General features: G+C 47.5%; 3 protein-coding genes across 4 annotated transcripts; all 3 read left to right on the forward strand.

The window, feature by feature from the left end:
- Positions 1-4,333: 4,333 nt before the first annotated feature.
- LOC102690919 (tryptase beta-2-like) lies at positions 4,334-9,319 on the forward strand. Its single transcript, XM_069188631.1, has 5 exons — positions 4,334-4,624; positions 5,554-5,731; positions 6,060-6,334; positions 8,073-8,221; positions 8,860-9,319. The coding sequence occupies exons 1-5, from the start codon at positions 4,567-4,569 to the stop codon at positions 9,016-9,018; spliced, it is 819 nt and encodes a 272-aa protein (XP_069044732.1). The 5' UTR covers positions 4,334-4,566; the 3' UTR covers positions 9,019-9,319.
- Positions 9,320-10,863: 1,544 nt separating this feature from the next.
- Positions 10,864-13,849, forward strand: LOC107076090 (tryptase-like). 2 transcript variants are annotated; one of them, XM_015339512.2, is made up of 5 exons: positions 10,864-11,285; positions 11,678-11,855; positions 12,423-12,694; positions 12,943-13,088; positions 13,405-13,849. In XM_015339512.2, exons 1-5 carry the CDS (start codon positions 11,237-11,239, stop codon positions 13,573-13,575), a joined length of 816 nt encoding a protein of 271 aa, XP_015194998.2. In that variant the 5' UTR covers positions 10,864-11,236; the 3' UTR covers positions 13,576-13,849. The 2 variants fall into 2 exon arrangements, with proteins under 2 accessions (XP_015194998.2, XP_015194999.2); XM_015339513.2 differs by having other exon boundaries at positions 10,864-11,239.
- Positions 13,850-16,581: 2,732 nt separating this feature from the next.
- LOC138238337 (tryptase-2-like) lies at positions 16,582-21,670 on the forward strand. The gene is made up of 5 exons (XM_069188633.1): positions 16,582-16,785; positions 17,858-18,035; positions 19,471-19,742; positions 19,972-20,120; positions 21,103-21,670. Exons 1-5 carry the CDS (start codon positions 16,728-16,730, stop codon positions 21,265-21,267), a joined length of 822 nt encoding a protein of 273 aa, XP_069044734.1. The 5' UTR covers positions 16,582-16,727; the 3' UTR covers positions 21,268-21,670.
- The last annotated feature ends 6,028 nt before the right edge of the window (positions 21,671-27,698 follow it).

Here is a 27,698-nt window from a genome sequence, read left to right on the forward strand (position 1 = left end):
AGCTGGGAGAGAGGAGGAGCAGAGGCGGGAGCAGGGGACAGAAAGAGAGGCCAATCAGGAGGTGTGAAGTCAGGATAGGTGAAGAGAGGTGTGAAATGAAACCTACAATGAATAGAGAGAATGTAGAAGAAAAGGAGTCTGTCATTAAGAGTATTATAGTAGGTCTATTAAGGGTTCAATTATTTAATTGAGCACTAATGCATTAAGAAATCTAGCATGTTTGGGGGTTCCCAGAGGCATAATTGGGGACCCCTGGTCCTGTAGGACACCTGTGATGATAAAGGAGGATTTGTGCAGCGGACTTGTGCAATCCCTCCTAGGTTACACAGAAAACGCGTCAGGCGTAAGATGACAAGTGTTAGGGTCACAATGCGTTTGAGATGATCATGGTGTTACATCAAAGCTACGAAGGGTGAAATTCACTCTATGTACACCACATTCAGCGAGGCGCCCGCTGCAACGTTACATGTGTCTGCTGCTGATGAGACCAGGGGCCTGCAGACACAAGGTGTACAGAAGGTGTGTTTTTAGAATCCCAAAGAATTATTTTTGTGTAGGAGGCCGAATGGCAGCTGCCTGCTTTTAGAAAACACTGACATTGAGTCGCTCGGTTACACAGACGTCTTATGATTGAGGTAGAAGTTTGCTTCACCGAGAGACATTAAATATGACTGAAGTTTTCCTTTTTGAAACTCAAGCCTTATCAACTCAAGCCTTTTCCTTATCAAGTAAGTGTATCAAAGGTCAGCTGTAGCATTTTGTGTTCGAACCATCCTCCTAATTGCAGGGAGGGTGCTTCCCTTTGGCCGAATATACAATATACAATATACAATATACAATATACAATATACAATATACAATATACAAGCTCAGGTGGGTAGCTGCGTCAGCATGCGTAGGCTGCAAAGGAACAAGTATTAGGTTTATTCCATGCTGAAAAAAAGAAGAGAGAAAGAACACAACGTTTCGGCCATGGAGCCTTCTTCAGGTGTCAATATACAATATACAATATACAATATACAATATGCAATATACAATATTCTATGTACAATATACAATGTACAATATACAATGTACAATATACAATGTACAATATACAATATACTTCTGCTAGACAAAAAGGTCTCCAGTGGATTTGTACTCTCCAGCTATATAAAAACCATCCTTCGGTATTGTTATAACAGACAAATAAGTTCTGGGTCCCGAGATGAAGTTGAAACAACTGAGTTTCTTGCATGCAAGGAACAATCCGATCAAAGTATTGTTCGGAACAGAAGTCCAAAACTTCCAGTTTATAGAGCAAACGTCAGCCGTTTTCTGGCGCAAATTGTTACCACGGTAACGGGGGGAGGTCACCTGTGTCTGGGCGTTCCCCAGACCTCGAGCGCTTTGAATGGCCGGTTTCATCTTTCCGTAGTTCGGGGGTCTCTGTCTTGCACTTGGATTCTCTTATCGGTTGACTCCCATCCCTGTCATAACTCAAAAGTGCTTAAGCACTTGGAACGTCTTGTGTCACAAGAAGTCTTTGTGCAGTAAGAAGTCAGTAAACCCCGTTTTCACATCTCATATCTTTCTTCAGTATCAATAAGGAACGTTTCCCCCCACATTTTCCACTCTTTTGTTTCTTAAACAGTCCATTTTATTTAGAAAATACTCTTCCACAAGGGTGTGCTAGCTGCTTATTTGGATGTGAGAGGGGTCCCTCTGGAGATTTCAGAAACCAGTAATCCTGAGGCGGGGGGTTGGATGGGAGGTTAAGGAGGGGCGGACAGAGGTGGTGTCCGGTGGTACCAGCACCAGGAGGTACCAGATCCACAGGCACCAGAGTGCTGTGGTCTGGGCTGGCAGGAGGAAAGCAGAACCGCCCCCAGACACCCTGCAAGGGTCTCGGTGGTCATATATATGGTTTTTATAGATAAATTTATCTCTAAATCAAAAGGCCACAGTTTCCTGTTTATAGCAGCCCCTTGTATCTCTTAATCATATCGCTTGGTTGCTGCTGAATTAGCGCCTTCTCCACATCCTGAGCAGCTGTTTTTTCTCATGAGAAACGGCTGGTGAGACTGTCAAGTCAGGCACTAAGCACTGGAGCTCAGGGCGCTGGGGCTGCCCGAGACGGTACCGTGCCCCGGCACCAGGGCGTAGAGGTGAGCGGGTTTGTGCTCCTGCACGGGGCACCTGCCCTGCACTGCCTGGCTCCTCAGATTGTGTAAATCTCTGGTGCTGCTGGTAAAGACCACCGAGAGGGGAGCTGCACGCAGAGGGCCATCCCCAAAGGACACACAGCACAGACGAATGGGTCTGGCACTTCCCTGGACCACCCGGTCACACACACCGAGTACATCCCACTCTGACCACTGCACCCAGCTGTCGGAGAGCTGGGCTACAGGCTGGGGGGGAGCGTTGCTCACTTCAGCAGGTGTCCGTTTCACTGTACCCTACAAGAACTCAGAGTTTTGCTGTGTTGATTTCCTGCTATGGAGCGATGTGAGTTCTTTGTGATCCTGGAGAAGGAGCGTATAGATCAGGCAGTATAGAGAGAAAATATAGAGTTTATATAGGGTCAGGGGGATAGAACTGTTGGTTTAGCTGGTAACTGTCGATGTCTCTCTCAGCAGTGAGAATATCTGCCCAAATTAAAACTGAGAACAGGAGGCACATACTGACAGGAGGGGGCTGAAGGAGTGGGGGAGTATTTGTACTGTCTTCTTCAGTCCAGATTAATAGGAACCTGGACCCCAGGCCCAGTTATCATCTGTTAATCCAGAGAGAAATGGGCATCTGTGTCACTGACTGCTCTCACTCTCCAGGGAGACTCTAGCAGTCCAGATTCAGGGACTGGATACAGTATCACATTCGACTCTGAGGCCTGCAGATAGCTTCCCCTCCTGACTTTCTGGCACAGTCATACTCTTACATTTTTAAAGTCCTTTTAGATCAGCAGTTTTTACCAACTGCTGTGCTGTCTCCCTTGATCCTCCTCTCTACCACCTGTTAACTGTTGCGTGTGTTTATTACTTGGTAACTCTGTTATCTCCTTACTCTCTCTCTCTCTGGTGTGACTCTGCTCCTTGATTTTGTTCTGCCTGCTGGGAGACATCAGTTGCACCGGGTTCAGCTCAATAAAACTGCATTTAAGCATTGACTTGCGATCTTGTGTTTAAGATGACTGGAGACCACTGCCTTCTAGAAAGCATCCTATACTGCAGTATAGTCCTGCAGTAACCCTGAGTTAGGACAGTCTCACATCTAACAGTGCTTGGTACGGTCTTAAGGAATATGTTTGTAGATGGAAATCCTTTGAGATTGTGTCTTTGCAGAGCACTTTACAACACACCCCACCCCTGATCCAACTTAGAAGATATTGTAACCTAGTGTCACATTTTTCAGCAAGATCTCTCAGATCTTTCAGTGAGCTTCAAGATTTCATTTCTTTAAAGGCTCCACTGGTTGTTGTATAAATGTGATAAATGTGCTGCAACACATTTGGGTTGCAGGTTTTGGAATGAAACCTAAATGTAGTGAATGAAATCCTAATACAGATAAGATGACTTGATTGGCCACATACAATTGCATGCATTAGGAATTTGTCTTTTCACAGACCCCAGCTTGCTCTCCATGAGACACACAGACAGGGAGAGAAGCTGGGGGTCAGAGCGCAGGGTCAGACATTTATATGGCACCCCTGGAGCAGCTGGGGTTAAGGGCTGTGCTCAGGGGTCCAACAGAGAAGGATCCTCCTACCGGCCACGGGATTCAAACCAGCAACCTTCCAACACAGGAGCAGATCCTTAGCCAAAGTGCCACTGCTCCGCCCGATGAGGATCTGATTCAATGTAGGATTGGAGGCTTGGAGGTCTCTGTCTTTTTCATCATCATCATTACCAAAATCGCCAGCATCACTATTCTGATCGTTAGAATCACAATTAAAGTCATCAGCACAATCAGCATCACCTTTCATTACCATTATGTTCTCCTCTGCATCCTCACAGTCATCATCACCATTATCATCACCACCGTCATCAGAACCTACTCATCCTACTCCTTCTCATTATCATCATCATGACAGTGTGTGATCTGCTGACACAGACAACATCACATGCGGTTGGTGTTTTGAGTTTTTATTAGTAGGTGGTTAATATAGACATTATGGGTTTTTTGGGTGCCTGGGTGGGGTGGGGTGGGGTGGGGGGGATAGATACCATCAGAAATATGAAATGTTTTACTGCTGTTTGGAAAATGGTCTGACAGTCTCCTTTCTCTGAAAATCTTTTAATCTTCAACTTCCTCATAAACTGGGTCACACTCTGTCACCCACAATGAAGACCCTATAAAATGGAAAGACTCTTGCAGTCAGACAGTCTCACTGGAGATTTGGTGGGGTAGCAGCAGTAGATTAGTCCTCTGTGTTCATTGAGTAGTTGAGGAGGGTCAGTACTGTGTGTCCAGCAGTAGTTGGGGAGGGTCAGTACTTTGTGTCCAGCAGTAGTTGGGGAGGGTCAGTCCTCAGTGTCCAGCAGTAGTTGAGGGGGTTCAGTCCTCTTTCTCCAGTAAGACGTTTGAAAGATGAAGATGCTATTCCTCCCGTTGCTGTTTTGGATTCTGATCCTGAGCACGACAGAAGGTAAGAAGAGAATTAATTCATCAATTTGTTAAGCTTGTTTTGAAGGGTGCCAGCTGAGACGATGGCTATAACTCCAGGGTCTCTAGTCCCTCTGTGGGTATACTGGACAGAACCCCAGACAACAGACATCACATCCACTCAGTAACTGATATGACCTGTCAAGTGTTCATGTACTGGAGTGTCCAGTCAGTCAGTGTGTCTGTATGAACTCCTCTTTCTCAGTGTGGTGTTAATGTACTGGAGTGTCCAGTCAGTCAGTGTGTCTGTATAAACTCCTCTCTCTCAGTGCAGTGTTAATGTACTGGAATGTCCAGTCAGTCAGTGTGTCTGTATGAACCCCTCTCTCTCAGTGCAGTGTTAATGTACTGGAGTGTCCAGTCAGTCAGGGTGTCTGTATGAACCCCTCTTTCTCAGTGTGGTGTTAATGTACTGGAGTGTCCAGTCAGTCAGTGTGTCTGTATAAACCCCTCTCTCTCAGTGCAGTGTTAATGTACTGGAGTGTCCAGTCAGTCAGTGTGTCTGTATTAACCCCTCTCTCTCAGTGCAGTGTTAATGTACTGGAGTGTCCAGTCAGTCAGTGTGTCTGTATGAACCCCTCTCTCTCAGTGCAGTGTTAATGTACTGGAGTGTCCAGTCAGTCAGTGTGTCTGTATGAACCCCTCTCTCTCAGTGCAGTGTTAATGTACTGGAGTGTCCAGTCAGTCAGGGTGTCTGTATGAACCCCTCTCTCTCAGTGCAGTGTTAATGTACTGGAGTGTCCAGTCAGTCAGTGTGTCTGTATGAACCCCTCTCTCTCAGGCAAGTGTTAATGTACTGGAGTGTCCAGTCAGTCAGTGTGTCTGTATGAACCCCTCTCTCTCAGTGCAGTGTTAAAGTACTGGAGTGTCCAGTCAGTCAGTGTGTACTGATCAAATTTAATTTCTCTCCAGTGATCGGTGACTTTGCTCCTCAGTCCAGGATGTCTATAGTGGGAGGCCAGGATGCTTATTTGGGAAAGTGGCCTTGGATGGCTTTTGTTCAAGTGAAGACATTTAGCAGAACATTTCAGTGTGGTGGTTCCTTGCTTAACGATCGCTGGGTTCTTACTGCAGCACACTGCTTGAAGAAGTGAGTATTGGTACATGTTTGAAAGTATGTGTCCTGGGTTCCTGAGCTCTATTAACACAGCCCATGGCCGTTGTCCCACCTCACCTTCTGATCTCTGATCTGTATTAACCCAAACCACAGCAGGCGTATGACCTGGAGTCCTGATCTCTGTATCTTACCTCCATTCACACAAACCACAGCACACATACTTCTTCACCAAAGGCTTTTTTTGTCTATCGCTGTCTACTTAGGATCAACACTCAGACCCTTTCCTGCAACACAGAGATGGCTAAAGCTGACCCATTCAGTGTGATTTGCAGGCATTGACATTGAGCGCATTGTCTTTCAGACCCTTCCTTGAGATATGCAATTCACTGGTGGTCCTGGGAGGACACAAGCTGGACGTTTGCAATGAACACCAACAGACCCGCTCCATCAGGAGGGTGATTTTACATGAGGGGTACACCAACACCAACCAGGGGTCAGACATCGCCCTGGTGGAGCTGGACAGTCCAGTGTCAACCAGCAAGTTCATCAGTCCCGTCACCCTGGCCGACAGCAGTGACCGCTTCAATGAGACGTCAGAGTGCTGGGCTACAGGCTGGGGGAACATTGGGACCCAAGGTACCGCGGGAGACAGGCGTCTGCGTCTCATTTTGATTGGTTCACCCATAATCGGGGACTATCCCAAAGGCACAAGCTGACTCATGCAGATCCTCTCAGGCATACGGCTTCGGTTTTTAAAGATGTTTATCTTGCCATTGAAAGTGTGTGATCATCCGCTCTGTTTTGCCCTTAAATCTACAAATCACCCCTTCTCTGTGGAAAAAATCTATCATCATCCCTGTTCCAAAGATTGATAGCTACAGGCCCGTTTCTCTCACATCTCTCCCAGTGCAAAGCCTGGAGGGACTCTTTAAACAATAAATTACAAGGAACCTTATTGGCCTTACTCACCCCCTGCAGTTTGCGTTCAGAGGAAGGAGGGGAGTAGACGATGCACATTGTTAAATCTGGCCTACCGGTATCCTGATCAGGCCAGGTGTAAGGTGGGTGCCGGAGGGTTAAGCAAGGGGATTGGACCCTATGCGGGGCTGAGCTAACGATGATAGACAGGGAAATTTAGTGGAGAACGGAAGCCGGGTCTACTCAGGCAGAAGTCGTAGTCAGGAGGATGCGTAGGTCTGGAAGCCGGGTTTTCTCAAGACGATGGTTGTCTCAGAAGAAGAGGTTATAACGAAGGGGAGCTCTATACTTACGAACTGAATACTGAGTGAGGAGGTGCAGGTGAGGAGCTCTTAAGTAGTGGGGGGTCGCGAGGTGTGGTGCAGGACGAGGGACGTGGTTGGATAATTAGGATGTGCGTCGGGATCTGTGGGAAGAAGTCGAGGCCATGACAGTAGCAAGATTCTAAAAGAGACCTAATACTGAGAAATCACAGAGGGCAATTTCACATTTGCCGAGTAGTTGAATTTCCTCTACCAGATCTCTACCAGAAAGTACAAGACCCCTATTTCTGTCTATGTAGTGCAGGGGTCAGGGGGGGCTGTGGCAGTTCTTAATGACCATGATGAGTGCTCTGTGCAGTTAAATGTTTTAAAAACAACAGAGTTGTTCAAGGATTTTAGGAAAAAAACGCAACATCCCTCCAACCTAGTGTAATTAATGGTCAAACTGTAGGAATTGTCAATGATTACATGTACTTGGACTGGTCATAGCCAAAACTCTGAGCTGGGACAAATTCTGAGACATCATTTAGAAAAACAACAGAGACTCTTTTTTTGAAGGAAACTAAGCTAGTTCAAGGTAGATAGAACCATCCTAAGGCCTTTCTCCTGAAAGTATTCACTGAAAGTGTTTAACATACTGTCTCACTTTGCTGGGTTGGTAAGATAAGTACCATTGATTGTAATAGGCTGAGTAAATTAGTCAAAATAAAGAGCAAATTGATTGGGGGCAAACAAATCCCCTTAAATATCGACTATAAGCAGAGGGAGTCAAGGTTAGCAAGGTGTGTGATGGATTGTGTCTCTCACCCCCTCTGCTGCCAGTTCATACTCCTCCCATCTTGGAGACGCCTCTGTGTCTACAGGTGTCGTACTAATAGACACAGGAAATCTTTCATCCTCACTGCAAACAATGTGTCATAACTGCAAACGTCTTAGCGTGTGGGCTTCACAACTGAAACATTGTGTTTCTTTTCTTTTTTCAGCAGGGAATAAACCTTTACTTGTTCCTTTGCAGCCTACGCATGCTGACGCAGCCCCCTGCCTGAACTAAATGTATCATAGCTTCTTCTTCATATCTTCTCCTCAAGTGGACAATGATGCTTGAATTGAATTGAACCTCTGTCCCTTTCTAGAGCCTCTCCAATGGCCTCACACTCTACAAGAAGTCCGACTCCCCATTATAGACAACCAGCACTGCCAAAAGATGTACAACAGCAAATACACCATCCAGCCAGGCATGATGTGCGCCGGGTTCAAGGACGGGAGGAAGGATACCTGCCAGGTAAGACATAACGGAACACTGAGAGACTATACTGACCCAATTACTGCCTCCATGAGTCCAGATCAACAGGGTTCTGTGCCCCTGACTAAACAGCTGAAGGACTGGGGCTCTCAGGGACTGAACTGAGTCCCTGACTGAAGACACTAGATCACTGAAGGACTTGGGCTCTCAGGGACTGAACTGAGACAGTTACTGTCTTCATGACTCCAGCTTAAACTTTAACCCCTGACTGAAGACACTAGAGCACTGAAGGACTGGGGCTCTCAGGGACTGAACAGAGCCAGTTACTGTCTTCATGAGTCCAGATTCACAGTGACCTTTAACCCCTGACTGAAGACACTAGAGCACTGAAGGACTGGGGCTCTCAGGGACTGAACTGACCCAGTTATTGTCTTCCTGAATCCATATTAAAAGGGATCCGCACTCCTGATTGATTATCTCATTTTAATACCTTTTAATTTTTGCCCCAATTAATTAAATCCCATGTGAAATCCTGAAAGCAGACCCTCAGATACGATGCGGGGCTCACTAAGGCAGACCAGGCTGTTGTGGTGGCTTGTGCAAATCTGCCAGGACATGAAGGTGCGAGAGAAGCAGCCATTTGCCCTGACAGGCTGTCTCTCTCCGTGTCTCTCCAGGGAGACTCTGGGGGTCCTCTGGTGTGTAAGAGGGGGAACCGCTGGGTCCAGGCTGGGGTTGTCAGCTTTGGTAAGGGTTGTGCTCAGCCCTTCTCCCCCGGGGTCTACACCCGCGTCTCCAGCTACAAGGCCTGGATAACGGAGCACATTCAACTCTGAGCCTTCTACTGAGACCTGGGGACAGCGCCCCCTCCTGGCTAACTGGCTCTGCTTCACCCAGATCTGCTTGATCAATCAGTTAATATCACCTGCAACATCATTTCCTCTGTTCTGTGTTTATTACTGAGGGATTCTCTGTGATCTCCTCTCTCTCTCACTGTGTCTCCTGTCCTGTTGCGTGTGTTTATTGCCGGGCAACTCGTCTCTCTGAGGTGTGTTTTTTGGCTTTGTTATTCTGGCTGTGAGAGATCAGTTGTACTGTAACTCCATCAACAGCTCAATAAAACTTCAAGCATTCAAACTCCTTGTCCTGGGACTGAATTTATTTGCTGATCCACCATCCTCTGGGACACTGGGACCTGGGCTCATAGCAGTTACCTCTTCGAAAATTCTATTATTATTATTGTTATTATTATTAATCCGTCTTCCTCTTCCACCTATGAGAGCACAAAGCCTAGGAAAGCTCACGGCTGCCACCTAGTGGCTTTACTTGGAACAGCTGCAACAGGAGTTGTACAGGAGCATGAGTACCTTCAGTAGTACCAGTGATTAGTCGTATTATGTAGCCACAGTTTTTGTTGGATTGGTATTTCAGCTAGCAGCACCATCGATAGAAATTTCTAACCCCAACGACCCTCTAATGACTCTCTAGTGACTGCATCACGCAGAGCCGCAGAGCACCAGAGGGGGGAGATCTGTGCAGTAGCACTGGAAATGCACTTTGAGGGCTTTAGTACCTCGGACAGCCTGGCTCTCCCAACACATCCCATGCCCAGGCTGGAGTAGCTACTGATGAGTTTGTCAGTGTGTGTGACGAACAAGCTAGGAGCAGCTCCTGTGTCCATCCGTGTCCTCTTCCTGTTTCACACAGCTTCTCCTTGCTAGGGATCGGCATCCGAATTCCTCCAGCCTTACCCGGATCCAGGAAGTAGACTGCCGACAGCACAATTTCCCACCAGTGAAAATTTGTGCAGTAGGGGCAGCATCCTGCATCCCATTTCCTGTGGTTCCACAGATTCACAGTCCAGGATCCCAAACACAGTCCTACTGATGGCGAGGAGGTGGGCATTCTAGCGCTCCACTCCAGATGACCATGCACAGACTCTTTTCACTTCCTGACTCAGGAGAAGACCTCTGCTGACCACAGGGACACCCCTCCACTTCCTGTGCCTGCTGGTCAGTCCCTGCTGTAGGGAGGAGACAGTCGGTCCAGCCCTGTGTCCAGTCCAGAGGATCTCATACAGATGCCTACTGACCACAGGAACACAGTCAGTCTCTGCTGCAGGGAGGAGGTGGTCAGTCCAGTGCAGTGTCCAGTCCAGAGGACCTCATACAGATGCCTGACAACAGGAAATTGCCCCCCTTGGTGTGCTGCCCCCCCTCTTTTGCTTTGTCAGCACATATCCGAATCTCACACTTCTGCTAAAAGTGTTGAGTATGCAGGAATTGGTGCAAAGTGTTGCAATTCTTTTGCTGAACGTTATCGCATGGTTAGGTCAGAGTAAAAAAGCATGCAGTGTGTGGGGTGTATTTAGTGAATCAAAATCGGACTTTTTTCAAATGGGGGGATGTTGTTGCTCCCTTTCTCCTGTCCGTGTCCGATCCTTGCTGAGATGTCCTCTGTCCTCCAGTCTGTCTGTTCCTTATGAAACTTCCCAGCTTGCTGGAGCTCAGACACCGTTATCCTTCCCTCTGCAGACCCCTCGTGTGGCTCTCACAGTCAGAACTCATCAGCGGAAGGCTTCTGAGACTTTTGAAACACTTGAAAACAAGTGAACCACAGCCTTTTTTTTTAGCTTGTTCTTATATGTTTCTTCATATTGTTTTTTACTTCATAGGCAGACTTTTAGTCTGTTTCCATCGCAGCTCTCCAAGAAATCTGAAGACCAGTTACCTCTGGCCTGCCTGTCTCAGTAAGACACAAGGAAGTAAAGAGCTTTGAAAACCACAGCATGGTTTCAATCCCGACATGTGACTAACTGTGAAACGGTTCCTCACACCTCGCACTTCACTGAGACTCTAGATCCTTCTCATCATCATCATTACATACTGAGACTTCAAGAAGGTGTGTCTGTGATCATGCAGTAAGCCAGAGAGCTACATAGTCTTTCTGATTCAGGCTCTGTACAGACCAACACCAATTCTGAAGAGCCCTTGACTGACCATCGCAGAGACCTGCTCCATCCGACACTGGGACAGGCTCTCTTCAGACATCAGAATGGTGAAGATGCTATTGTTTTGGCTGTTGATTTTGAACACTTTTGAAGGTATGAAGATATCTGGAGGGTAACTGATTATTACAGATATCACATCGTATAACAGAACTGGGTGCTTTGAACATCGAGTCATAATTCTGCAATCGTCTAATTTTATTAAACATGGCTGTTGCTTTGTGTGTGAGACAACATGCTACAGTGTGTCAAAGAAAGAAAGCAGGGATTAAACATTTGAAAAAATAACAAGGTTTTTATTGCTTTGAAATGATTCACCTTTACTTCAGCCTAGCCTGATCCACCATACAGCACAGACAGGAGAACACGTTCTACGAGGGAGGAGAACCATAAAAACAACTCTAATCAAGGCTGGGATTACAAAGTATCTCCTTACTTGATTAGTGTGACTTTATTAACACCTTACCTGTGTTGGCCTCCCTTACCAGGGTCCAGATCCAGTCTGTCCCGGATCGCAGGGGGTCAGGATGCGAAGGAAGGAGAGTGGCCCTGGATGGTTTATTTCAAGATCCTTCCTTTCAAAGGGAAGCCTTTGGATGTCGTTGACTGTGGAGGCTCTCTGATCGACAAGAACTGGGTTCTCACTGCAGCCCACTGCTTTGATGAGTAAGTGACTTCTGTCTCCTATGTTTAAAATTGTGTCTGAGCTCTGTTGACAGCAGCTTTCCCATCTAGATGTCTGATCGTTAACATAAACCATATCCTGATCGCTGTATCTGAGCTCCTTTAACACGAGCAACTGCAGGTGTCCCACCTGGAGTCCTGATCTCTGTATCTGAGCTCCTTTAACACAAACAACAGCAGGTGTCCCACCTGGAGTCCTGATCTCTGTATCTGAGCTCCATTAACACAAACAACAGCAGGTGTCCCACCTGGAGTCCTGATCTCTGTATCTGAGCACCAATAACACAAACAACAGCAGGTGATCCACCTGGAGTCCTGATATCTGAATCTGAGCTCTTTTTATACAAACAACAGCAGGTGTCCCACCTGGAGTCCTGATCTATATATCCAGGTTCCAGTAACACAAACAACACACCAAAAATCTATTTCCGTCTGATTCCAGAGAAATCCCAAGAATGCAAGGCATGACTTGCTTCCATTCAGTGATCTTTTTCAATCCAGTCTTTGAATGCTACCGTGACCATCTCCATTAACAATAACGTATTACAGATCCCTTAAATGGTGGAAATCCAAGGTGATCCTTGGAGCGTACCAGCTGGACAGCAGCCGCGATAACCGGCAGACGCGCTCCATGAAGAAGGTCATCATTCATGAGCAATACTCCAGTCCTGCAAAGGGCTCTGACATCGCCCTGGTGGAGCTGGACAGCCCAGTGTCCAGCAATGCATACATTAGACCCATCACTCTGGCCGGTGAAGCCCAGGCCTTCAACGAGACATCAGAGTGCTGGGCTACGGGCTGGGGTGACGTAGGGACCAACGGTAGGAGATGCATTCATTGTCGCGGTCTTAGAAAAGGCCACTCCTGAAGCAGATGACCAAATGCCAAGAGCACCCCTCAGTGAAAACGAGTGCCAGTGCAGGCTGTGGTTGAAAAGCATGCACTTTCACTCTGTGCTTTGCTGCTGTAGGGACGTCATTTTCCAATACGGGCTGGAAATACAGAAATACTGAACCATTGACATCCCTGTCTGGCCGACTGACCCACCTGTCCCTTTCTCCCTCTGTAGAGGCTCTGAAACCTCCGCGCACACTGCAGGAAGTCCAGCTCCCCATCATAGACAACAAGAGCTGTCAGAAGATGCAGAGAGGCCTCCAGATTAGGAAAGAGATGATGTGCGCTGGTCTCAAAAGAGGAGGAAAGGACACCTGCCAGGTGCGACAGAGAGGGGGCTGGGAGGGGGGCTCTCAGTGTGTGAGCTGAGCCAGTTACTGTCTTCATGAGTCCAGATTCACTTACAGTAGAGAGTAGAGTAGTTTACTGCCATATGTACATTGGAATTCTTAATCTCGCTGATCTCTCGGGACATACACAGGACAACAGACTACTTTAACCTCTGACTGATGACACTAGAGCCCCTGAAGGACTGGGACACTCACGGACTGAACTGAGCCAGCTACTGTCTTCATGAGTCCAGAACGAACGGTGACTTTTAACCCCCACCTGAAGACACTTTCTTATCTCTCCGCAGGGTGACTCTGGAGGACCGCTGGTCTGTAAAGAGAGAAACAGCTGGGTCCAGGTTGGGATTGTGAGCTTCGGGTATGGAAAGGGCTGTGCTCGCAGTAAGCACCCTGGGATCTACACCCGGGTATCCAGCTACAGAACCTGGATAAAGAACATTCTGACGTCTGAGACCTGAGGACAGCGTCCCCTGCCAGCCCTCTCACTCACAGTAGCCTCAGTGTCTTCCGCATCTGTTTGACTCATCCGTTTATATCTCTCACATTTACATGAAGACCTGGACTGAGGAGTCCTGCACTCTTACTGAGTCTCATTTGTCTCCTCTCTCTGGTGAGACTCTGCTCTTGGCTTTGCTCTGTCTGCTATTTTTATTGCAGAGTGACTTGGTTGCCTCCTCTCTTTCATTGGTTGTGTTATGATTGTGTAATAAAACAATAAAGCTCAAAGCACTCTTGGACTGAGTCTATATTCACACATTTTAAAAATGGATGGTTGAGTTAACATGCAGCTCAGGGTGGAATGAACCATGTATCAGGGGTCCTGGAGGGAAACTGAGCCTCAGTTCATCCAATTAATGACAAACTAGCTGAGGGTGACCTGATTCAATGAGGGCTGATTATAAGAGATCTCTCTCCAGTTTTTAGTGACTTTCATCATCTCTGTGATCATCACAATTACGCTCATCAATGTCACTACCACTCTCATCATCATCTTTCTGATGCAGTGTGGTTGTTCAGCCGGGAATTAAATATCAAGAGCCTAGGGGAGAAACTGAGCTGTGCTGTGTCCAGTTAAAGAAACAATTGCAGAAGGGTGACTTGACTTATTGCAAGCAGAAAAAAATCCCATAAAACACCTCTCCAGCTTCAACCCCATTGCCATCATCTCCATGACAATGACGTTCAACTCCTCCATTACTATGGAGCATCTTCGCCATCATCAGAATCAACAGCGTCATCTCCATCAGTGCCAGTATTCACATCACCAGCATCACCATGATCTCCAGGAAAGTGATCATCTTCATCAACGTCACCTCCATAACCATGGCCACCATCATAATCATCTGTACTATTGGAATCACCAACATATTATGACCCTGATTATGTTGATTATGTGCACCTGCCCCCTGTTTTGTCTCCTTATTTAAGCCTGGAGCTCTCGCTATTCCTGGATCAGCACTGGGAGATGGACGCCCTGAAGGCCGCCTACCAGCGGGTCCAGGAGAGACCCAATGGCATAGGCTTCCTCACGGTGTCCTGACCAGCTGAGTCCGGGGCTTGGAGCATCCAGCCTCGTTACCCTGGTTTTATTCCCTGTCCCTGTTCAGGATCCAATTCCCGATTTTAACCTTGTTTTGTCTCGTCTTGGACAGATCCCCTGGTTCTTGGACTCTGGACTGAGCCCTGGATGCCCCCTTTGGACTGTCTGGATCTGTTTGCCCTTGCTACGCCCCAGATCACCGTCGTCATGCCCCCCTGTCTGTCCACCCATCCTGATCCTCTACGTCTCTTCCCTGTTGTCCTTCTCCACCTACTTCCGGATTATACCGTCTGCATAGGGTCCTGAACTATGCTTCATGGGAGCCGGTCCAAGTGCATTTCAGCTGGGGCTCCAAATCAAGACTTTCAGTTCAAACTTCCCCTTACCAAGCCGACACCCAGTCTGCTAATTAAACGAATCCTTAATGCCCGACATGCCACAATGAAGGTGCTCTGTGATTTGAACGACATGAAGACGTGCTGCCAGTGTGACCGCCGCAGTTCCGTGCGGGCTCGTACCCATTCCGTCCTGCGGCACCTGGAGCGCTAACCTGGGTCTCCGGTGTAACGCAACAGGGAACCAGCCGCATGAGCTAAACGAGACGTCCCTCAGCCCTGGCAGCTGAGGTCCCTGCTACGCGCAGGGAGGGCGGTGACGTCACCATATCCGAACTAGCCCCGCTACACCAGCGGACTTGATTGATTCGATCGATTAGAGACCCCTGTCCCCGTGACCTGAGAGCCCCAAGACCAAGAACCTGCCTGAATCCTGTCCTGCCAGCGCCTTTCCCAAGGTGCTCTTCTTTGCCTCTTCCAGTTCCTTGATCCTGTATTTTCCCAATTTTTTCTCTCTTTCCCCCATGTGGCGCCGTAGAAGGAATCTTCCCCCTCTCTCCACTACAGGGCCCCTAACACCACCGAGCCGAATCGTTTCTCTAAATTCCTCTTAAAAATCAACATCTCATAAAATAATCTTAAAACTAAAAATAATCTCAAATATAACATCTCTGAACTGCTCCTCTCTCCCTGGTTGTCATGTGAGCATGTCTCTCATCAGCATTACCTGGGCTTCCAATCAGGAGTCCTGTATTAAATCCTCATGCAACATACCCCTCGTTCGTCTCAGAACCACTCCATCGGCTACTCAGCTAAGGTCCAATCTTTTCTTCCTCTAGAAGCCCGGAAAACTGTATTATTTTTTTTCTCTTGAGCCGTAACGCTTGCATTACCTTGGGAGCAACAAGCTCTTCCCTAAGACCCCGTTACTTGTGTTGCATGAGTGACCGAACTTGGCTCTGAGCGACTACACGCCAGCTCTCTACCTCCACAACACATCGAACCTCTAACCAGGGAAAAGGCAGGCCTAAAGACCCACCATGTTACATTCAGCAAACTCTGCCAGCCTGCGGAAAACACCCAGCTCCTGGAGCTGGATTCCCAGAGTCAGCGCGCTGTGCCTTTACTGAGGGTGGCTTGTCGGGTTCACAGTCAGCGGCCCACAGTGCCTTAGAGCAACACAGAGCATCACAGAGCAGACACCTGTCTGCTGACCTGGAGTCTTGAACATCCATGTCCACTCCTGATCTATGTCCATCTGGCCCTGAAACAGATCCCATGGCAAGGGAGAGTCTTACTGAGGTATTATCGCACAGGGGTCTATATCTTCATCCTTCAGCACTTTTCAGGGCTGGATATCATCTGGTCCTGTCAGCGTTTCGAGCCCAGATACCATCCGACACGGGTTCTGGGTGCAGATATGATCGGGCCCTGTCAGCTCCTCTGGGGTCCAGATACCGTGCACAGATGCAATCGGGTCCAGCTGAGATACAGCTCTCAGTTCTGCCTCTTTAGCGAGAGGGAAGATTCCAGTCTGCTGGGGGGAGTGGTTACCAGTGCTGGTGGATCTGTATAAAGCTCAGGGTCTCCATATACCTGCAGTGCAGTGGGAGCAGCAGTCAGTCCTCTGTGTCCAGGGTCCAGCAGTAGTCAGGGAAGCTAAATCTGTGGTGTTGAGTGTCCAGTGAGAAGCTTGGGAAGGTCAGTCCTCTGTGTCCAGTGAGGAGTCGGCGAGATGAAGACACTTGTCCTGCAGCTGCTGTTTTGGATCCTGATACTGGGCACACATGAAGGTAAGGAGTGACCAAGCTCATGGCTCACTTCTCCTGCAATGACCTCGCATGTTCACAGGCAGCAGGCTCTGGCTGGTCTAAAGCTGAGTTCCTAATTTACACCTTTTCCACATGAAAGGGTCAATTGAAAAAGCCAAGAGGCTGAGTAAGACTCCTAGACAGCAGGTTTCTCTTATCCGGCTTCGTGCGCCCCCTGGGGGAAAGAGCTGCAGCTCATGACCACGACTTCTCTCCCCATCAAACAGTCTGAAATCAGCGTGAGTGGCGAAGCGGACGCTGGTGAGCTCCATGTCAGAGCAGCGACACAGCAGGTTCGCCTGAAACAGGGCTGTAGATCAGACCGACTGGGACCTAGCTGGAAATCTGTTGGTCTCACCGAGAGGCGCCCTGGTGCCCTACAAAGGTGCACTACAAGGTGCACTACAAAGGGTATAAAGGGCTGTGGCAACAATTATAGAATGAGAATTCTACCATCAATCGGTTAGATTCTCACCATCCGCTGCGACAGTAGAGCTCAGTCCATCCTTCAGGATCCCACCCATCCCGGCCACAGACTGTTCTCCCCCGGCGCTCTGGAAAGCAGTATCACACTATTAAAGCACAGACGCTAGACTCAAGAACAGCTTCTACTCTGCTGCAGTACAAATCCTCCACAGCTGACTGCAACACCCCAGACCCGATGCACATCTGCACTATTCACTTTTTGCTTGGTCTAACATGTGTCTTTTCTTTCACTACTACACAGTTCTTGTTCTGGGAGTTTAATTCATGATTTCGTAACGTACTTACTGTCTATATCGTGTGATGTTGTCTGCTGTACTGTGTGATGTCTATGTCCCCGGAGATCAGAGTGAATAAGATGTACAAGTACATATGGCAGTAAACTCCTCTAATACTCTACTACTACTAGTCTTCCTTATCGTGTTCAAGTCAGAATAGTGCAGTGTTAATGTACTGGAGTGTCCAGTCAGTCAGTGTGTCTGTATGAGCCCCTCTCTCTCAGTGCAGTGTTAATATACTGGAGTGTCCAGTCAGGCAGTGTGTCTGTATTAACCCCTCTCTCTCTCTCCAGTGTCCAGCTCTCCTCTGTCCAGAAGCTCCATAGTGGGTGGACAGGATGCGAAGGAGGGACGGTGGCCCTGGATGGCTTCTCTCAATCTTGTTATGCGCAGTGCAGGGAGAGGAGGAGTCTGTGGTGGCTCCCTGATCAGTGATCGCTGGGTTCTCACTGCAGCGCACTGTGTGGAATTGTAAGTATCTACTGCTTTACTTCACCTCTATTGTACCAAACACAGCTGGAAGATGGATGATAATAATAATAATCATAATAATAATACTAATAATACTACTACTAATAATAATTATTATTATTGTAATATTACTTTATTGTGATATTACATTACATAACAACATAACATTTCAAATTACTCAACAAAACAAAACAAACACACATAAGAAATACAAGTACTTAGAAATACATCAGAAAATAAATAATTAGAAAATGAAGCAGACACAGTGTGTGCCAGTGCAGTTTGTGTCAGTGCAGTGTGTCAGTGTGCCAGTGCAGTGTGTCAGTGTGCCAGTGTAGTGTGTGCCAGTGTAGACAGTCAGTGTGCCAGTGTAGACAGTGTGCCAATGTAGACAGTCAGTGTGCCAGTGTGGTGTGCACCAGTGTAGACAGTCAGTGTGCCAGTGTGGTATGTGCCAGTGTAGACAGTGTACCAGTGTAGACAGTCAGTGTGCCAGTGTGGTGTGTGCCAGTGTAGACAGTCAGTATGCCAGTGCAGTGTGTGCCAGAGCAGTAACTCAGTGTTCCAGTGCAGTGTGTGCTAATGAAGTAACTCAGTGTGCCAGTGTGCCAGTACACCAATTCAGTAACAGCTTTTTGGAAAAGAAAGGTTCCCAAGCGAGGAGGCAGTTTAGTGACATTTCTGAGATGAAATAATTTTTTTACAGTAATTAGCATTTAAGACTCAACAGCCAATCCAGGATCAAATATTACATCTAAATTTTGTGTTTCATTGAAATGTAATTAGTATGAACATAATATTTGAGTATCATCAGCACAGATATGTGATAAGAAGCCGGTGGTACTGTCTACACCTGAATGCAGGTGTGTTCCTATATGAACTGAGACGCTCTGCAGGGTCTTGTAGTGCCATCAATATCATAGTTCCCCTCACTTAAATAGCTTATTTCACCCCTACTCTTACTGACAGTGTCCTGGGATCTGTACTGACCAGCAGTCAGGACACCCCTACTCTTACTGACAGTGTCCTGGGATCTGTACCAACCAGCAGTCAGGACACCCCTACTCTTACTGACAGTGTCCTGGGATCTGTACCGACCAGCAGTCAGGACACCCCTACTCTTACTGACAGTGTCCTGGGATCTGTACTGACCAGCAGTCAGGACACCCCTACTCTTGCTGACAGTGTCCTGGGGTCTGTACTGACCGGCAGTCAGGACACTGCAGGACCTGTAATGACTTAGTAGCCAAGACCTGGAACTACGATTTCACCCAGTGTACCGCATGGCTTTCTCTATCACCATACTGGGGAAATGGTTTGGAAAGACTGGTCAGGTGGAAAGGACACCACCTAATGGTCCAAGGGCACCTCCTACAGTGGCAACCCTGTTGTCCTCAGAGGTCTCCCACTATAACAGCTGTCCCCTACTTTGCAGCCCCTTGAGTTGGTGGGAATCAAGTATCACACTGGGAGGCTATCAGCTGTCGAATTCTAATGAGTACCAGCAAACTCACTCAGTGAAGAGGATCATCAAGCATGAGAGGTACTATGATGTCGAAGGAGGAAATGATGTTGCCCTGATAGAGCTGAATGAGACTGCCACCATCAACCAGTACGTCAAGCCCGTCGCCCTGGCCGAGGCCTCCAACAACATCTCTGCCAAGTGGGACTGCTGGGCCACAGGGTGGGGAAACGTCGGAAATTCGGGTAGGAGATGTTGCTGGTTTTGGAAAACTGGGGAAATTGCATACACATGCTTTCAGTGCCACCCAGGTTTCGGCGCCAGGGTGTTTACTTTTCTGACCGTAGTTCAGGCACAATTGTCCCCTTGCATTCTGTCAGGAAGGGTGCTGAAGTGCGTGTGATCAGATGTGGAGGTGCGGACTGAGATATCAGACTCTAATCTCTGTCTCTGAGTGTCTTCCTTGCCTTCCAGTTTCTCTGTCTGAACCTGAGACGCTACAGGAAGTCCGGCTCCCCATCATAGACAACTTGGAGTGTCAGAAGATGTTAAAGCAACATTACGTCATCCTGCCAGAGATGCTGTGTGCCGGGTACGAGGCAGGAGGCAAGGATACCTGTCAGGTAGGTTTACTGGAAAGGCAAAGTTGGGTTTGCTTGATTCCCATATACTGTACCTTTCCTGGGTCCAACCCGATAGTGTGGATGTACTGTAAATGCGTCTGTCCCTGGATTGTCCTGATAGTGTGGATGTCCTGTAGATGGGTCTGTCCCTGGATTGTCCCAATAGTGTGGATGTACTGTAGAAGAGTCTGTCCCTGGATTGTCCAGATAGTGTGGATGTACTGTAGATGAGTCTGACCCTGGATTGTCCCGATAGTGTGGATGTATTGTAGATGAGTCTGTCCCTGGATTCTTCTGATAGTGTGGATGTATTGTAGATGAGTCTGTTCCTGGATTATCCAAATAGTGTGGATGTACTGGAATGAATCTGTCCCTGGATTGTCCCAGTAGTGTGGATGTACTGTAGATGAGTCTGTCCCTGGATTGGCCCAATAGTGTGGATGTACCATAGATGAGTCTGTCCCTGGATTGTCCCAATAGTGTGGATGTACCATAGATGAGTCTGTTCCTGGATTGTCCCGATAGTGTGGATGTACTGTAGATGGGTCTGACTCTGGATTGTCCCAATAGTGTGGATGTACTGTAGAAGAGTCTGTCCCTGGATTCTCCTGATAGTGTGGGTGTAGAAGAGTCTGTTCTTGGATTGTCCTGATAGCGTGGGTGTAGATGAGTCTGTTACTGGATTGTCCCGATAGTGTGGGTGTAGATGAGTCTGTTCCTGGATTGTCCCAATAGTGTGGATGTACTGTAGAAGAGTCTGTCCCTGGATTCTCCTGATAGTGTGGGTGTAGAAGAGTCTGTTCTTGGATTGTCCTGATAGCGTGGGTGTAGATGAGTCTGTTACTGGATTGTCCCGATAGTGTGGGTGTAGACAAGTCTGACCCTGGATCTTCAGCAATGAAGGAGATGACTGATCGATCACTCTCTCGCTCTCCTCAGCCTCTCACCGTTGACTCTCCCTGATCTTTCTCTCTCTCTGCAGGGCGACTCTGGGGGCCCCCTTGTCTGTCGGAAAAATAAGAGGAGCCCCTGGCTCCAGGCTGGGATCGTCAGCTTCGGGCTGCAATGTGCTGTCCCACTGTCACCTGGAATCTACACCCGGGTCTCCACCTACAGGGACTGGATAAAGAAACACACTGGGATCTGAGGCTCCAGCTGAGGACAGCGCCCCTGGCTGACTTGCTGGCAAACTGCAGGCTTAGCTCAATCTGATATTTGATTTATCACTGGTCAATGTCACCTTTTGTACTGTTCCCACTGTTACCTCCTCTCTCCCTTTTGTGTGTTTACTACTGAGGGATTCTCTGTGATCTCCTTTCTCTCACTGTCTCTCCTGTCCTGTGGTGTGTGTTTATTACTGAGGGATTATCTGGGATATCCTCTCTCTCTCACTGTGTCTCCTGTCCTGTGGTGTATTTTTATTACTAAGGAATATTCTGGGATCTCCTCTCTCTCTGTTGAGGCTGTGCTCTTGGCTTTGCTTTGCTTGCTGTAAGAGATCAGATATAATTGTCTCTCTTTTGGCAACTCAATAAAATGCAAGCATTCAAGCTATTGGTCTGGGGACTGACCTTATTGGAATTTCAACTGTACAGCAGTGAATGCATCTCCCCCTGAAATGTGTTGTCAAGTGCTGTGAAGATACTCTGAAAAGAGAATTCATTTCAGAAATGATGCATCTCAATGTTCTCTTGTAAACGCTTGTATTGCAGGGTGTTGCTAATATATACTGTTTCACTTCAATGAGAATGGTTAGTCACAATGATGGTGGTGTATTTGTTTCTGAGAAGATTTACATAGATACATCGGTATAAAGAATTTTGGATTGTGGAGCCTGCAGGGGGCACTGTCCTCCCGAGCAGAAACGAGATTATTTCATTAGTTTCAGAACATGAAAAAAATTCAGTTCATGAGGCAGATTTAATGTATCAACTTCACTCTGCAAAAGCTATATATATATAAGCTATTATAATTATTAATCAATATTACAATGTAATATTAATATAACATGTATTTCCATTTATATATATAATCTTGGATTTGTGGTAAATAATGTCACAATATCCCTAAGGCAGCAGAAGTTTATTTTCCCTAAAATATGTCCAGGGAGTCCAGGGACCAATGTTGTAAATCAGAATGCAGGCGTCCTGACTCCTGATACTCTCAGTAAGAGTAGGGGTGTCCTGTCTGCTGGTCAGTACAGATCCCAGGACACTGTCAGTAAGAGTAGGGGTGTCCTCACTTCACGTCAGAATAGATCCTGGGACACTATCAGTAAGAGTAGGGGTGTGCACCCCCATGTTATGAATAACCTCCTTCTGAAATGCACAGTCTGTCCTCCCTTAAATTCACACTTAATCCCCCTGGTGCAGCAGTTTCTCTCCCCTGCTCCTGATCTGTGTGGCCTGGATGAGGCTGCACTTCAGTGTGTTCAGTGTGGGAGGATGTGGATTCCTGGGGGGCACTGGAATCCTTCAGGCTGAAAGATACTATAAAACTGCAAATAAGTTTTATAGCAGCATGATAAAGAAATAGCTGAAGCTCAAAACACCCAGAACTCCTCATAGTGGGAGAGCGTTCAAGAAATGCAGAAGTTTGTTACAGAGGTCATTAAACTATAAACCATTTGGTCATTACATGTGAGTTCTTAACACACTAGATGACAAACTAAGTAACTTCCTAAAGAACTCTTTTTCCTCTTACATCTGGACTAGAAAACCACACCTACAGAATTCTTTAAGCACAAAAAATGTACTTTCTGTGTCAGCTCACTTTCTCCACTCTGCTGCTAGTGTCCAAAAGAAGCAGCCCTAGAGCCCTTGTATACACAAGATCCAGATGGCCAATGGGAAACAGCTGTGAGCACTCAACCCCGTGAAACTATCATTTGGTCCTCAGTTGCTGCACACAGCTTCCTGGTATTTGTAGTTCCGGCTTGTAGGCTTTAGTTGGGAACTACAAATATTATGGTGGCAAATCAATTGGAGCTGCTGGGTGCTGCTGAGCTCCAGCCTCCTGTCCAGAAAGTCATGGTCTCTGCAGACCAAAAAGTTCAGTGAGAACCAGTAGGAAAAGAAACCCGGATCCGTCTGACTCAGGGTGTCTGTTTTTCAACTGTGGGACATCGACTTCCAAGACTAACCGTGCCATCACCCTGAGTGATTATTCATGACAATGAACACACAAAGTGAATGTGCATAAAAGTGACAGTATTGTTACAGCTTTGGGTGACTGAGAAGTGTCTCTGTGACACTGGGAAGAGTCACCACTTCTAACCTCAAAGCAGAGAGGATGTTTGCTCAGGTCTGGGGGGGTCCCTTACTGCATGATCATCCAAATCAAACCTGACTGGAGCTCAGTACTTGAACCTTATTAGAGAGAGAGAGCGTTTTTCTGTGTTTTTAAAGAACATGGGTTTCCTGGGTAAAAGATACCCCAGTTAGAAATGTCTTTCTGATTAGGGTGCATTTTTATGGATAGGAAGATAGGCTCCCACTTATTTTGTGGCATCCGGGGTGCAGAGAGAGATTTAACTGCAGGTTGCTTTGTATTCAGTTAGAAGGCAGCTCATCTCTTGTCTGGCCTCTGTAAGCATATTAAGAGTTTAGTGTTTAGTAGCAGTCTTGGGTTTTCCTTGGTGACCAGAATGTTAGGCCTCTGAAACACCTTGTCTGTAAATACTAAATAATAAGTTGAAAATCTCTGTCATTTGATTTTTTCCTGTATAGCACTATGAAAAGCAATCTATAAAAAATATTCTAAATAATTGCTTGTTGCAAGAAAAGAAATGACTACCCAGCAGTCCATGGAGAAAGTAATACTCAGCAGCCCCTAAGGAAATGACTACCCAGCATCACCTGGTGAGACGCCAAACCCATCAGACCTTGGAGAACCTGCTACCCAGCTGTCCCTGGAGAAATGCCTACCCAGCAGCCTTTGCAGAATCGCCTACTCAGCTCCCCCTGGTGAAACTACCCAGCAGCCCCTGGAGAAACAACTACCCAGCTCCCCCTGGTGAAACTACCCAGAAGCCCCAGGAGAAACGTCTACCCAGCAGCTCCTGGGGTCTCTCACAGTTTCTGTCGATGCGGCCCCAGCCCAACAGACAGCAGCAGCAGATTCTAGGGCAGTCTTGGTGAGGTCGACCAGGTGGATGGGACTTATGTAGGCTGTGAAGGATGCTCTCCCGTCCAGGTCACCCATGGCAATGTCAAAGCTGTCAATTATGTCTCTGAAGTGCTCGTGAACGTCGACCTTCCTCAGTGAGAACACCTGCTCGAAAATCATGGGGTTCAACAGCTGGAAACGCCATAGAATCACCTGGGAACTGTTCAGTTTATCATCACTGCAAAAGGAAATAATTTAACAATAGTCATGACAGAGAAACAAGTTATAGTGACATGCTCTTAGGTTTATTTAGTGAGATGTAGACACTCAGGTGTAAGAGCAGTGAGGTACAGACACTCAGGTGTAAGAGCAGTGAGGTACAGACACTCACGTGTAAGAACACTGAGATACAGACACTCAAGTGTAAGAGCAGTGAGGTACAGACGCTCAGGTGTAAGAGCAGTGAGGTACAGACGCTCGCGTGTAAGAGCAGTGAGGTACAGACTCTCAGGTGTAAGAGCACTGAGATACAGACACTCAGGTGTAAGAGCAATGAGGTACAGACACTCAGGTGTAAGAGCACTGAGATACAGAGGCTAGGGTATAAGAGCAGTGAGGTACAGACGCTCAGGTGTAAGAGCAATGAGGTACAGACACTCAGGTGTAAGAGCACTGAGATACAGAGGCTCAGGTATAAGAGCAGTGAGGTACAGACGCTCAAGTGTAAGAGCAATGAGGTACAGACACTCAGGTGTAAGAGCACTGAGATACAGAGGCTCAGGTATAAGAGCAGTGAGGTACAGACTCTCAGGTGTAAGAGCAATGAGGTACAGATGCTCACGTGTAAGAGCAGTGAGGTACAGACTCTCAGGTGTAAGAGCAGTGAGGTACAGACGCTCACGTGTAAGAGCAGTGAGGTACAAACGCTCACGTGTAAGAGCAGTGAGGTACAGACTCTCATGTGTAAGAGCACCACTGTCCCTCCTTCATATCTCCACTGACCACCACAGAGCTCCTGAACTGGTCCGTGCACATGAAATCAAGACTGGGCAAACTGTCCACTTCCTTCTGATCATTATCGCTGTGATAAAGAAGCACCTGTATTAACAGAAGCAGGAATATGAGCAGAAGCAGGAGCAGGAGCAGAAAGACTTTACTTTTACCTTTAGTGTCCAGATCCAGGATCCACAACAGAAGCTGCGAGAAAAACATCTTCACTCTCCTAACATCTCCCTGGAAACAACCTGACCCTCCCAACACTGGTGGACACTGGACACAGAAGACTGACTCTCCCTCCCCCTATATCCAACATCCCCGTGGCATCTTATATACATACACACACTTTGCTAGCAGCCACTCCCACAAGAAACAAAACTGCACACGCACACAGTCTGAATCTTTGCCTCAGAGAGCTGAACTGGGAAGACACCCAGAGGAGACAGCCACTGCAGGAACTCTTGTCCAGCCCTGATCTCTGGTCCTTCAGGTGCTCTGGGTGTCTTTGGGGGTACAGTCTGGGGTACAGGTTCCTGTTAATCTGGACTCATGAAGACAGTAACTGGGTCAGTCCAGTCCCCGAGAGCCCCAGTCCTTCAGGTGCTCCCGGTAACTTCAGTGATAAACTGGGCTGTTAGACTGTTGTCTTAATTAAGTGGATAAGGAGTCAAGACTTGCAGAAAGTCAGGTCACCTTCAGAAGGACCTGTTTGTTTTTAGCTTGACATCCCAGCATCTTAAAGAACTAAATCACCTAAATAATCTTTTTTATTGAACTAATTTGACCAATTTGACCAATTTAACCACAATTTTTTCAGGATCTGGCCTGGACAGCCCTGCTGCAGACACACTGACTGACCCCTCCAGGACCAGGACTGGACAGCCCTGCTGCAGACACACACACTGACCCCTCCAGGACCGGGACTGGACAGCCCTGCTGTAGACACACACACTGACCCCTCCACGACCAGGACTGGACAGCCCTGCCGCAGACACACTGACCCCTCCAGGACCAGGACTGGACAGCCCTGCTGCAGACACACTGACTGACCCCTCCAAGACCAGGACTGGACAGCCCTGCTGCAGACACACACACTAAACCCCTCCAGGACCGGGACTGGACAGCCCTGCTGCAGACACACTGACCCCTCCAGGACCAGGACTGGACAGCCCTGCTGCAGACACACTAACTGACCCCTCCAAGACCGGGACTGGACAGCCCTGCTGCAGACACACTGACTGACCCCTCCAGGACCAGGACTGGACAGCCCTGCTGCAGACACACTGACTGACCCCTCCAGGACCAGGACTGGACAGCCCTGCTGCAGACACACTGACCCCAGCAGGACCGGAACTGGACAGCCCTCCTACAGACACACTGACCGGCCATGATCTGGACTATTTGAGGTGGGGGCTTGATTTGTCTGTAACCCATAGTGTGAAGCAGAGCTGTGTGCTGATACTGCACTGTTCTTATGTCAGATAATCATTCTGCTGTTCATCAGACTGAGCGGCTGATCAGATCTGATGGAGATAGAGATTGCATCATTCCTGCAAACAAGATAACAAGGTGCATACATAAACAACAACATGAGACCACAAAGAAGTAGACTGAGCTCGCAGTTCACTATAATTTAACACTTCTGAGAAATCTCATTGTGACTTAGTATTGCTCATCTGCAGCTGTCAGAGCAGCTCTGTGGACAGATTAAGATCAAGTGGCCAGTGTGAAACTATTAATAGCCCTTTTAGAAATTACTGTGATATTAACTCCAAGATTTAATCCAGACAACTCTTCCGAGAAGACAGGGTATTGGCTTCAAGAACATGGCTGGACATCTTGTTCCACACCTTCACCAACCTTTGTGTAAAGTAATACCTCTGATTTGATTAAATGATCTAATTCAAGAAACAACTGGATATTAAAATACTTACTTTTATATAGCACTTTCCTGGACACTGCACTCAAAGCGCTTTATAGGTAATGGGGATCCCCTTCACCACCACCAGTGTGCAGCCCCACCTGGATGATGCTCCAGTACTCTCACCAAACTCCAGCTCTCAGTGGAGAGGAGAACAGAGTGATGAAGCCAGTTCAGAGAGGGTGATTATTGTAATGTAATGAACATAGAGAGTCAGGACCTCGGTTTTAAGTTTGATCTGAAGGTAGGCAACTGTTTTACAGTCACTATACTGGAGTATTAGGACCCACACAGACCGCAGGGTGAGCACCCCCTACTGGCCCCACTAACACCTCTTCCAGCAGCAGCCTTAGTTTTTCCCAGGGGTCTCCCATTCAGGTTCTGACCAGGCTCACACCTGCTGAGCTTCAGAGGCCTGCCAGGTGTGAGTTGTAGGGTGATATAGTTTAAACTTAATAACTGACACATAAATAAGCTGCTGGATGAGATCCTATAATCAGGGCAAGATGCAATGCTTTACACAAAGAGGGGTAGGAGTGTGGAACAAGCTGCCT

The sequence above is a fragment of the Lepisosteus oculatus genome, chromosome 4, assembly GCF_040954835.1.
Source record: "Lepisosteus oculatus isolate fLepOcu1 chromosome 4, fLepOcu1.hap2, whole genome shotgun sequence".
Classification (NCBI taxonomy): Eukaryota; Metazoa; Chordata; class Actinopteri; order Semionotiformes; family Lepisosteidae; genus Lepisosteus; species Lepisosteus oculatus.

Bases quoted from the DNA above. Each gene is read 5' to 3' on its own strand.
- LOC138238337 (XM_069188633.1), top strand. From the start codon at position 16,728: ATGAAGACACTTGTCCTGCAGCTGCTGTTTTGGATCCTGATACTGGGC. The intron at 19,743-19,971 runs GTAGGAGATGTT...CTTGCCTTCCAG, and splicing joins GGGAAACGTCGGAAATTCGG to TTTCTCTGTCTGAACCTGAG. The intron at 20,121-21,102 runs GTAGGTTTACTG...CTCTCTCTGCAG, and splicing joins GAGGCAAGGATACCTGTCAG to GGCGACTCTGGGGGCCCCCT.
- LOC107076090 (XM_015339512.2), top strand. From the start codon at position 11,237: ATGGTGAAGATGCTATTGTTTTGGCTGTTGATTTTGAACACTTTTGAA. The intron at 11,856-12,422 runs GTAAGTGACTTC...AACGTATTACAG, and splicing joins GCAGCCCACTGCTTTGATGA to ATCCCTTAAATGGTGGAAAT. The intron at 12,695-12,942 runs GTAGGAGATGCA...CTCCCTCTGTAG, and splicing joins GGGTGACGTAGGGACCAACG to AGGCTCTGAAACCTCCGCGC.
- LOC102690919 (XM_069188631.1), top strand. From the start codon at position 4,567: ATGAAGATGCTATTCCTCCCGTTGCTGTTTTGGATTCTGATCCTGAGC. The intron at 4,625-5,553 runs GTAAGAAGAGAA...ATTTCTCTCCAG, and splicing joins GATCCTGAGCACGACAGAAG to TGATCGGTGACTTTGCTCCT. The intron at 6,335-8,072 runs GTACCGCGGGAG...GTCCCTTTCTAG, and splicing joins GGGGAACATTGGGACCCAAG to AGCCTCTCCAATGGCCTCAC.